This window comes from Mustelus asterias, chromosome 27 (assembly GCF_964213995.1).
Source record: "Mustelus asterias chromosome 27, sMusAst1.hap1.1, whole genome shotgun sequence".
In the NCBI taxonomy this organism is placed as follows: domain Eukaryota; kingdom Metazoa; phylum Chordata; class Chondrichthyes; order Carcharhiniformes; family Triakidae; genus Mustelus; species Mustelus asterias.
The window spans coordinates 562,672-575,027 of NC_135827.1; the positions used below are offsets into that span (position 1 = coordinate 562,672).

General features: G+C 45.3%; 1 protein-coding gene across 5 annotated transcripts in view; it reads right to left on the reverse strand.

Annotated features, from left to right (window-relative positions):
- The window catches only part of tespa1 (thymocyte expressed, positive selection associated 1), a 160,312-nt gene extending 147,956 nt beyond the window's left edge, over window positions 1-12,356 (reverse strand). For 2 of the 5 annotated variants that reach the window (XM_078199226.1, XM_078199223.1), the window contains exons 1-2: window positions 12,139-12,356; window positions 3,099-3,242 (exon numbers count right to left, since the gene is read on the reverse strand). In XM_078199226.1, the coding sequence (XP_078055352.1) occupies window positions 3,099-3,231 (133 nt within the window). In that variant the 5' untranslated portion in view covers window positions 3,232-3,242; window positions 12,139-12,356. Of the gene's footprint in view, window positions 1-3,098; window positions 3,372-12,138 lie in introns of those variants that run through there. The other 3 variants (XM_078199228.1, XM_078199227.1, XM_078199224.1) reach the window with 3 other exon arrangements.

Genomic DNA, 12,356 nt, shown 5'->3' on the forward strand with positions numbered 1-12,356 from the left:
CTTGTGCTACCAAATAAACTTATTGGACTTTAACCTGGTGTTGTGAGACTTCTTCAAGTTGTGTCAGTTAATAAGGCCATAAAGAAGCAAGCAAAACAGCGGAGTTCCTTTTTTGGGGTAGAATTTAAATTAAACCTGTATCGAACAAGCTTTGACAAAGGGTCAGCTGGACTCGAAACATTAGCTCTTTTCTCTCCTTACAGATGCTGCCAGACCTGCTGAGATTTTCCAGCATTTTCCAGGAACACCAGAAGCTAGCAGAGAAAGCTACACAACAAGCAAATTCCTCAAAATAAACAGTACACAAGAATGATCCCAAAGCACACTGTCGACTGCACGATCCAAGCACCTTAACATGTGAGGGCAACTTTCACCTGAAAGACTCTTACCTGATTGAGTCCAGTGGGAGCTCTCACTGAAAAAAAACAGCGTGAATTACTCCAGTTTTGACACAAATTCAACATTTAGAATTTTTGAGGGGGGGGAGTTCCGCCCAGTTGTGTAGATGAGGGTGGTGCAGTTGATGTAGTTTATATGGATTTCAGCAAAGCCTTTGACAGGGTCCCACATGGGAGACTTACAAAGAAGGTAAATTCAAATAGGATACAGGGTAATTTGATAAAATGGATTCAAAATTGGCTCAGTTGGAGGAGACAGAGGGTGATGATGGAAGTGACTGGAAGCCAGTGTCCAGTGGCGTACCATAGGGATCTGTATTGGATCCCCTATTATTCGTCATTTATATAAATGACATTGATGACTATGTGGGGGCTAGGATTAGTAACTTTGTGGATAACACAAAGATTGGCGGAGTGTCTTGGGCTACAAGTAGATATAGACGGAATGGTCAAATGGGCAGGTAAGTGGCAGATGGAATTTAACCCTGAAAAGTGTGAGGTGATACACTTTGGAAGGAGTAATTTGACAAGAAGCTATTCAATGAATGGCATGACATGAGGAAGAATTTGTCCATAGATCTCTGAAGGCAGAATGATATGTTAGTAGGGTGGAGAAAAAGGCATATGGGCCTTTATCAATCAAGGCACAGGTTACAAAAGCAGGGAGGTCATGTTGGAGTTGTATGGAACTTTGGTGAGGCCACAGCTGGAGTACTGTGTGCAGTTCTGGTCGCCACATTATAGAAAGGATGTGATTCCACTGGAGGGGGTGCAGAGGAGATTCACCAGGATGCTGCCTGGGATGGAACATTTACATTATGAAGAGAGGCTGGATAGGCTTGGGTTGCTTTTGTTGGCCATGATGTGGAGATGCCGGCGTTGGACTGGGGTAAGCACAGTAAGAAGTCTCACAACACCAGGTTAAAGTCCAACAGGTTTATTTGGCAGCACTAGCTTTTGGAATCTCAAGCTCCTTCATCAGGTGAGTGAGGACTTGTGTTCACAAACAGGGCATATACAGACACCAGCTCAATTTACAAGATAATTGTTGGAACGCGAGTCTTTACAGGTAATCAAGTCTTAAAGGTACAGACAATGTGAGTGAAGAGAGGGTTAAGCACAGGTTAAAGAGATGTGTATTGTCTCCAGCCAGGGCAGTTAGTGAGATTTTGCAAGCCCAGGCAAGTCGTGGGGGTTACAGATAGTGTGGCATGAACCCAAGATCCCGGTTGAGGCCATCCTCATGTGTGCTGAACTTGGCTATCAGTTTCTGCTCAGCAATTCTGCGTTGTCGTGTGTCGTGAAGGCCGCCTTGGAGAACGCTTACCCGAAGATCAGAGGCTGAATGCCCGTGACTGCTGAAGTGTTCCCCGACTGGAAGGAAACACTCCTGCCTGGTGATTGTCAAGTGGTGTTCATTCATCCGTTGTCGTAGTGTCTGCATGGTCTCCCCAATGTACCTTGCAAAATCTCACTAACTGTCCTGGTTGGAGACAATACGCATCTCTTTAACCTGTGTTTGGCCCTCTCTCCACTCACATTGTCTGTACCTTTAAGACTTGATTACCTGTAAAGACTCGCATTCCAACCATTCATAGAAATCATAGAAACCCTACAGTACAGAAAGAGGCCATTCAGCCCATCGAGTCTGCACCAACCACAATCCCACCCAGGCCCTACCCCCATATCCCCTTATCTTGTAAATTGGGTTTGTGTCTGTATACACCCTGTTTGTGAACACAAGTCCTCACTCACCTGATGAAGGAGCGAGACTCTGAAAGCTTGTGCTACGAAATAAACCTGTTGGACTTTAACCTGGTGTTGTGAGATTTCTTATTGTTTTGTTGGAGCAGAGAAGACTGAGGGGCGACCTGATCGAGGTGTACAAGATTATGAGAGATATGGCAGAGTGGTTTAAGAGCTGTTCCCCTTAGTTGAAGGGTCAGTCACAAGGGGACAAAGGTTCAAAGTGAGGGGCAGGAGATTTAGAGGGGGATATGAGGAAAAACATTTTTATCCAGAAGTTTGGAATGTGCTGCCGGGAGGGTGGTAGAGGCAGGTTGCCTCACATTCTTTAAAAGGTACCTGGATGAGCACTTGGCACATCAGAACATTCCAAGTGCTGGTAAATAGGATTAGGTAGGAGGCCAGGTGTTTCTCACATGTTTTTTGGTGCCGACTCCATGGGCTGAAAGTCCTCTTCTGCACTGTGTAATTCTGTGATTCTGGGCTAGAAGTTCTAAGAAATTATATCCATCAGTAAAAACTGAATAGGCTGAGACTGTAATCTCCAGGAAAGACAAGACGAAGGGGTGAGGATGGAGGAGGGAGAATGGGGATGGGGGAGGGGGGCGGGGGGGGGGGGGCGCGGTGGGAGGATGGGGTAATTCTGAAGGTGGGGTAACTGTGGGGGGGAGAGAGGATGGGGTGATTGGGAGGGGTGGAATGGGGTGATTGTGGGGGGGATGAGGTGGTTGGGAAACGGATGAATTTCAATAAGAGGGAAGATTCTGTTCAGTTGACATCAATTTGATGGAAGAGCAGAGAGATCCAGGAACACCAGAAGCTAGCAGAGAAAATAACACAACAAGCAAATTCCTCAAAATAAACAACACGAGAATGATCCCAAAGCAAACTGTCCACTGCACGATCCAAGCACCTTAATGTGTTGAGAGCAACTTTCACCTGAAAAACTCTTACCTGAATGAGAGATTGTATCTGTGAGGTTCTCGTCCACAGTCTGCCACTGAGCTCTGCTCCGGGCCCATGCTCTGCGTTTTCGAGACGAGCTCTTCTCCCAGCAAGAGAGGCTTTGAGGAGATGAAAGCTCCATCCTGTCACTCACTACAGAACATCAGGGAAAATAATTTGGAAAAACAATCAATTCACTCCCACCTCCAGAGCACTTTGCACAACTTCAGAACATCCACGTTTACAATGCATAACATCATAAGAGCAGAAGTAGTCCATCTGGCCCAATAAGTCTACTCCACCATTCAATGAGATCATGATTGATCTGATATGATAATCCTCAGCTCCACGCTCCCGCCTTATCCCCATTACCCTTGAATCCCTTACTGATTAAAAATCTGTCCATCTCAGCCTTGAACATATTTAACAACCCAGCCTCTCCAGCAAAGAATTCCACCGATTCACTACCCTCAGAGGAGAAATTTCTCTTCATTCTCTGTCTTAAATGGATGATCCCTTACTCTGAGATTATGCCCTCAGGTTTTAGGCCCTCCTACAAGGGGAAACAACCTCTTGGCATCTACCCTGTCAAGCCCCCTGAGAATCCTATCTGTCTCATAGAGTCATAGGGGTTTACAGCATGGAAACAGGCCCTTGGCCCAACTTGTCCATGCCGCCCTTTTTTTAAAACCCCTATGCTAATCCCAATTGCCCACATTTGACCCATTTCCCTCTATACCCATCATATCCATGTAACTGTCTAAATGCTTTTTAAAAGACAAAATTGTACCCGTCTCTACTACTACATCTGGCAGCTTGTTCCAACACTCACCACCCTCTGTGTGAAATAATTGCCCCTCTGGACACTTTTGTATCTCTCCCCTCTCACCTTAAACCTATGCCCTCTAGTTTTAGACTCCCCTACCTTTGGGAAAAGATATTTTCTGTGCCCCTCATTATTTTATAGACCTCTATAAGATCACCCCTCAGCCTCCTACGCTCCAGAGAAAGAAGTCCCAGTCTACCCAGCCTCTCCTTATAATCCAAACCATCAAGTCCCGGTAGCATCCTAGTAAATCTTTTCTGCACTCTTTCTAGTTTAATAATATCCTTTCTATAATAGGGTGACCAGAACTGCACACAGTATTCCAAATGTGGCCTTACCAATGTCTTGTACAACTTCAACAAGACGTCCCAACTGCTGTATTCAATGTTCTGACCGATGAAACCAAGCATGCCAAATGCCTTTTTCACCACTCTGCTCACCTGTAACTCCACTTTCAAGGAGCTATGAACATGTACCCCGAGATCTCTTTGTTCTGTAACTCTCCCCAACGCCTTACCATTAACTGAATAATTCCTGCCCTGGTTCAATCTACCAAAATGCATCACCTCGCATTTGTCTAAATTAAACTCCATTTGCCATTCGTCAGCCTACTGGCCCAATTGATCAAGATCCCATTGCAATCGGAGATAACTTTCTTCACTGTCCACTATGCCACCAATCTTGGTGTCATCTGCAAACTTGCTAACCATGCCTCCTATATTCTCATCCAAATCATTGATATAAATGACAAATAACAGTGGACCCAGCACTGATCCCTGAGGCACACTGCTGGTCACAGGCCTCCAATTTGAAAAACAACTCTCTACAACCAGCATCTGGCTTCTGTCAAGACACCAATTTTGTATCCATTTAGATACCTCACCCTGGATCCCATGAGATTTAACCTTATGCAACAACCTACCATGCAGTACCTTGTCAAAGACCTTGCTAAAATCCATGTAGACAACATCAACTGCACTGCCCTCATCTACCTTCTTGGTTACCCCTTCAAAAAACTCAATCAAATTTGTGAGACATGATTTTCCACTCACAAAGCCATGCTGACTGTTCCTAAGCAGTCCTTGCGTTTCTAAATCCCTGTCGATCCTGTCTCTCAAAATACCTTTCAACAGCTTCCCCACCACAGATGTGAGGCTCACTGGCCTGTAGTTTCCAGGCTTTTCCCTGCAGCCCTTTTTAAACAAAGGCACAGCATTTGCCACTCTCCAATCTTCAGGCACTTCACCCGTGCTTATCGATGATTCAAATATCTCTGCTAGGGGACCTGCAATTTCCTCCCTAGCCTCCCACAATGTCCTGGGATACACTTCATCAGGTCCTAGGGATTTATCTACCTTGATGTGCTTTAAGACTTCTAGCACTTCCTTCTCTGTAATATGCACAGTCCTCAAGACATCACTATTTATTTCCCCAAGTCCCCTAACATCTATGCTTTTCTCAATAGTGAATACTGCTGAGTAATATTCATTTAGGATCTCACCCATCTCTTGTGGATCCGCACATAGATGACCTTGTTGATCCTGAAGAGGCCCTACTCTCTCTCTTATTACTCTTTTGGCCTTTATGTATTTGTAGAATGTCTTTGGATTCTCCTTTGCCTTATCAGCCAAAATAATCTCTTGTCCCATTTTGGCCCTCTTAATTTCTCTCTTAACACTACTCCTACACCCCCTATACTCTTCAAGGGATTCACTTGATCCCAGCTGTCTATGCATCTCATGCGTCTCTTTCTTCTTCTTGACAAGGGCCTTAATATCCCGAGTCATCCAGGGTTCCCTACTTCTGCCAGCCTTGCCCTTCACTCTAAGAAGAATGTGTTTACCCTGAACCCTGGTTAACACACATTTGAAAGCGTGCCACTTACCAGATGTCCCTTTGTCTTCCCACAGACTCCCCCAATTAACTTTTGAAAGTTCCTGTCTGATACCATCAAAATTGGCCTTGCCCCAATTTAGAATATTAACTTTTGGGCCAGACCTATCATTCTCCATAGCTATCTTAAAACTAATGGAATTATGGTCACTGGTCGCAAAGTGATCCCTCACTAAAACGCCTGTCACCTGCCCTTCCTTATTTCCCAAGAGGAGGTCAAGTTTTGCCCCCTCTCTAGTCAGGCCATCCACATACTGAATGAGAAATTCCTCCTGAATACACTCAACAAATTTCTCTCCATCCAACCCTCTAATGCTATGGCTGTCCCAGTCAATGTTGGGAAAGTTAAAGTCTCCGACTATTACCACCCTATTTTTCGTGGAGCTATCTGTAATCTCCTTACATATTTGCTCCTCAATTTCCTGCCGACAATTTGGGGGCCTATCGTACAACCCTATCAAAGTGATTTCCCCCTTCTTATTTCTCCGTTCTACCCATATAGACTCAGTGGCCAAACCCTCGGATATATCCCCTCTCAGTACGGCCGTGATGCTTCCCCTAATCAAAAGTGCAACTCTCCCTCCTCTCTTACCTCCTGTTCTATCTTTCCTATAGCATCTGTACCCTGGAACATTGAGCTGCCAGTCCTGTCCCCCCCTTAGCCATGTTTCAGTAAGATTGCCTCTCATTCTTCTAAACTCCAATGAGTACAGGCCCAACCTGCTCAACCTCTCATAATAAAATCCCTCCCTACCCGGCATCAACCTAGTGAACCTTCTCTGGACTGCCTCTAATGCCAGTATATCTTTGCTTAGATAAGGGGACCAAAACTGTTCACAGTATTTCAAGCGTGGCCTTGTCTAGGTTTAGCAAAACATCTCGATTGTTATACTCGATTCCCTTTGAAGTAAAGGCCAATATTCCATTTGCCTTCCTGATGACCTGCTGAACTTGCATGCTAGCTTTTTGTGATTTATGCACGAGGGCCCGAAAAACCCTCTGTGCCTCAGCTTTCTGCAGCTTTTCTCCATTTAAATAATATTCAGCTCCTTTATTCTTCCTACCAAAATGCATAACTATTTTTCGACAATATCTTCCATCTGTCAAGTTTGTGCCCACTCATCTAAGCTGTCTATATCATTCTGTGGACTATTCCAAGATGTCGCCGGATCGAGGCGTCTTCTTGCAAGCTGTGCCCGGCATACCTTCTAATTCTATCTTTTACTCTCATCATCACCACTTTCCTTCCCACTTATTTTTGTGTCATTCACAAACTTGGAAATATTACATTCACTTCCCTCACCCAAGTCATTCATATACAGTAAATGATTGTGACCTCAGCATTGATCCCTGTGGCACTCCACTAGTTACAAGTTGCCATCCTGAAAATGCGCTTCTCATCCCAAATTCTCTGTCTTCTGTCAGTTCGCATGGTTTCTCCTTCATGAAGCCATGCTGACTCTGCTTGATTATCATAGAATCCCTACAGTGCAGAAGGAGGCCATTTGGCCCATCAAGTCTGCACCGACCACAATCCCACCCAGGCCCTATCCCCATAGCCCCACATATTTACCCTCCTAATCCCCTGACACTAGGGTCAATTTAGCATGGCCAATCAACCTGACCCGCACATCTTTAGAGTATATTATGTATTTCTAAATGCTTTGCTATGACATACTATATAAAGGACTCCAACATTTTCCCAATGACAGATGTTAAGCTAGTTAGCTTTTACCATTATTAGTTCTTTCAGAGTTAGATGTGGAGGGGAACTTCCAGAGTAAATATTTCACTACACTGTCCTCATCAAACACTCCCGGGTCAGATACAACATGGGGTTAGATGCAGAGTAAATTTCCCTCTAGACTGTCCCCATCAAACACTCCCTAGACAAGTATAGCACAGGATTAGATACAGAGTAAAGCTCCCTCTACACTGTCCCTATCAAACACTCCCAGGACAGGTACAGCACGGGGTTAGGTACAGAGTTAAGCTCCCTCTACACTGTCCCTATCAAACACTCCCAGGACAGGTACAGCACAGGGTTAGATACAGAGTAAAGCTCCCCCTACACTGTCCCTATCAAACACTCCCAGGACAGGTACAGCACAGGGTTAGGTACAGAGTAAAGCTCCCTCTACACTGTCCCTATCAAACACTCCCAGGACAGGTACAGCACAGGGTTAGGTACAGAGTAAAGCTCCCTCTACACTGTCCCTATCAAACACTCCCAGGACAGGTATAGCACAGGGTTAGATACAGAGTAAAGCTCCCCCTACGCTGTCCCCCATCAAACACTCCCAGGACAGGTACAGCACAGGGTTAGGTATAGAGTAAAGCTCCCTCTACACTGCCCCCATCAAACACTCCCAGGACAGGTACAGCACGGGGTTAGATACAGAGTAAAACTCCCTCTACACTGTCCCCATCAAATACTCCCAGGACAGGTACAGCATGGGGTTAGATATAGAGTATGCTAACTGGCCTGTAAGTTATGTATTTTTTTGTCCCCTTCCATTTTTGAATAAATTTGGGAGTTTTCCAATCCTCTGGGACTTTTCCAGAATTTAAAGATTCTTGGAAGATTATTTCCAGTGCATCCACTATCTTTGTAGCTACTTCCTTTAATACCATAGGGTTTAATCCATTTTTCTCCAAAAGTGCATATATCCTGCCCCTCAGTATTTTCTCCAAAAGCTTCTCCACCACTGAGGTCAAGCTCACCGGCCTATAATTTTCTGGATTATCCCTGTTTCCTTTCTTGACAAGGGAACAACATTGGTTATTCTCCAGTTTTCTGGAACCTCACCTGTGGTCAAAGAGGATGTGAAGATATCTGTTAAGGCCCCAACTATTTCTTCCCTTGCCTCCCGCAGTAACCTGGGATAGATCCCATCCGACCCAGGGGACTTGTCTACATTAAAGCAATTTAGAACACTCAACACTTCCTTATTCGATATATTGACATTCTCTAGAGCATTCACACACCTATCCCTGACCTCAACACCCATCATATACTTCTCCTTGGTGAATACCGATACAAAGTACTCATTAATGATTTCACCCATTTCCTGTAGCTCCATGCATAACTTCCCTCCATTGTCCTTTAATGGGCCAAGTTTTCTCTTGCTCTTGCTACCCTCTTGCTCCTAATATATGCATAAAAAGTCTTGAGATTCTCCTTGACCCCGTTTGCTAAAGATGTGGAGATGCCAGCATTGGACTGGGGTGAGTCACCTGATGAAGGAGCAGTGCTCCGAAAGCCCGTGATTCCAAATAAACCTGTTGAACTTTAACCTGGTGTTGTGAGACTTCTTACTGTTTGCTAAAGACATTTCATAGCCCCTTTTAGCCCTCCTAATTCCACATTTAAGTTCCTTCCTACTTTCACTATACTCCTCAAAGGCTTGATCTCTGGCTATCCCGTGTAGTTGTCCCTGGCCCAGTGCGACATCCGCTACTTATCAAATTATACTATGGCCACCCTGGGATTTTGATTGAAAATGCTAGCCAGGAGCTACGTATGGTGGTTTGATGCAGACATTACCGACTTGGCCAGACAGTGTGAGTCAATGCCAAGGGAATCAAAAACTCCCCCTCCCTCAGCCTCCCTACATCATAGGAGTGGCCTGGTAGATCTTGGGTAGACTTCACCGAGCCTTTTGTGGGCTCCATGTTCCCGATTATGGTCAACACGCACTCCAAATTATTGGAGCTACATCGTATGAGCATCACCACTTCCCTTACTACCATTGAGAAACTAGGACAAAGTTTCTGCACACATGGGATACCTGAAGTCCTGGTCTCTGACAATGGCACCGAGTTTCAGACCTACATGCTTTCCATTGGAATCCAACACATTAGGACAGCTCCCTATCACCTGTCATCAAAGGGTTGGCTGAATGCCATCAATAGATCTCTCCGTGAGCTTTGTTGAATATGAGCTCCCCTATTCGGCTGAATGCAGACTTTTAAGCTCGATATGTAGAAGCAAGCTATAGCATCTATAGAGACCAAACTGGCATGAGTTTTATTCCACTATAGGACTACCCTTCACAAAATGACAGGAATCGCCCAGCGGAATTATTAATGGGACGGAGGATTAAGCTGACTGTTCCCAAACCTGGCCAGGAAGGTGGAGTCCCAACAAGAGAACCAGAAGAAGAACTATGATTCTGTAAGGACAGACAGAACATTCAAAAACGGCGACCCAGTCCATGTGAGGAACTTCAGGGATGGCCTCAGTGGGTCCCCGTGATTGTAACAGAGAAAATGAGGCCCATGTCATATAAAGTCCAAAGGCAAAATAGTCAGGAAACACTTGGACCATCTCGGGAGTAGGGAGCCCATGCCAGTACAGAGGAGCAGAGTCAGTGGCTTTACAGCGTCCCCTTCGGAAGTGAAGGTCTCCAACCGCTTCACACCCCCGATCCAGTCCTGCCTCCAGCCGACCCCAGGCCGATCACTAAGCAGCGGAGAAGATCCCCCCCCCCCGCATAGCAGCGGTGCAGGGAAGACATGGACACGGTCGGGGGGGGGGGATGTTACAATGGCCACAGGGCTTTGTCAATAGATCTCCCTGCAGGCCTTGCTGAATACAAGCTCCCCGATTGGGTGAATGGAGGCTCTCCCAATAGGGAAGGAGGAGCAGGAAGTTTAAATCCAGGTGTCTCCACTCAGGCCGGCAGTCAATAGATACGGGACCGATCTGCACTCAGTAATCACTGAACGGCACTCAGATATCACTATAAATAAAGGGTGATTGGTGACAGAAGACTTGGTAAGATTATTACACCCACAAATTGAAACTCACTTCTCCCATACTAGTCTCTGAGCCAAGTATTGACCTCTCTACTTTATGTACTCCATATCACACATCTTCTGTCTTGTTCAGACTACTGGTCAAAACATCGAACATATAACACAAGTAAACACTCAAAATTACTGTGAACAAAATCTTCCCACCAGTCAGCAATAAAACTACTGTTAATATTCAGTTTTTATTGCAGTAGTTCTGACCATTTGATTCACTCGCTCTTTTGCCATTGGTTTCTTCACATTTTTACAGTGAGTTTCAGGAATCTCATGAAACCAATGTGTGTGACATTAAATTTAGAACAGTGTTCCTAATCCACTCAAATTAAACAAGAGTAGAATCCCTAGAGCACAGGAAGAGGCCATTCAGCCCATCAAGTCTGCACCGAAAGAGCATCTTACCCAGACTAACATCCCTACCTTACACCATAACCCCGCACAATTACCATGGCTAATCCACGTCACCTACACGTCTTTGGAATGTGGGAGGAAACCAGAGCACCCGGAGGAAACCCACGCAGACACGGAGAGAATGTGCAAACTCAAGGCCAGGATTGAAGGATATATTGGCATTGGAGGGAGTGCAGAGAAGGTTCACCAGGTTGATACCGGAGATGAGGGGTTTGGATTATGAGGAGAGGCTGAGGAGATTGGGTTTGTACTCGTTGGAGTTTAGAAGGATGAGGGGGGATCTTATGGAGACTTATAAGATAATGCGGGGGCTGGATAGGGTGGAGGCGGAGAGATTCTTTCCACTTAGTAAGGAAGTTAAAACTAGAGGACACAGCCTCAAAATAAAGGGGGGTCGGTTTAAGACAGAGTTGAGGAGGAACTTCTTCTCCCAGAGGGTGGTGAATCTCTGGAATTCTCTGCCCACTGAGGTGGTGGAGGCTACCTCGCTGAATATGTTTAAAGCGCGGATGGATGGATTCCTGATCGGTAAGGGAATTAAGGGTTATGGGGATCAGGTGGGTAAGTGGTACTGATCCACGTCAGATCAGCCATGATCTTATTGAATGGCGGGGCAGGCTCGAGGGGCTAGATGGCCTACTCCTGCTCCTATTTCTTATGTTCTTATGAACCCAGGTCCCTGGCGCTGTGAGACAGCAGATTGGAGTCAGCTTGCCTACTTTCCTCCAATGTTTGCTGATTTGTTTCCTCCGTTGCACCCAATGTCAGGGATTTCCGCAGGTTGAAACTCCTTCGGGTGATTGTATTAACCCATCTTATAATTAGATGCAATATATTAGGAGCCGAGACAAAAAATGGTTTTCAAACAGATAGTATAAGCAATTTGGTCAAATGGGACAAAGACAAAGATCAGAAAGAATCAGCATGAGGACAGATGGAAAGAAAGTTAGAGACCAAAAGAAATAAACTTTAAAGAACATTTCTCAGTAACGTCTGTACATATAGGATATGCAGGCCTCTTTCCACCATGTTAGTTTGAGCAGGTAAAGGCCGGCCTACCTTATGGCCTTACACACTGCATTTCACACCAAGCGTTCCACTTACCCAATGTTTCCAATGGTCACACTGATCAATCGCACTCATTTATTTCAATAATTGGAGCCACGAGCTCTCTGACATGTTGTCCAGTGATTGGTTTGCTCTAACAGACACTAATTTCAGTCCTGAGTCTCTCACAATGTGAGTAGGAAAGGGGAAGCTGCGCGAGTTCAACTGTCTAACCACGGTTAAACCACTTCCTGTGTATGTACCAGCTTCGATGT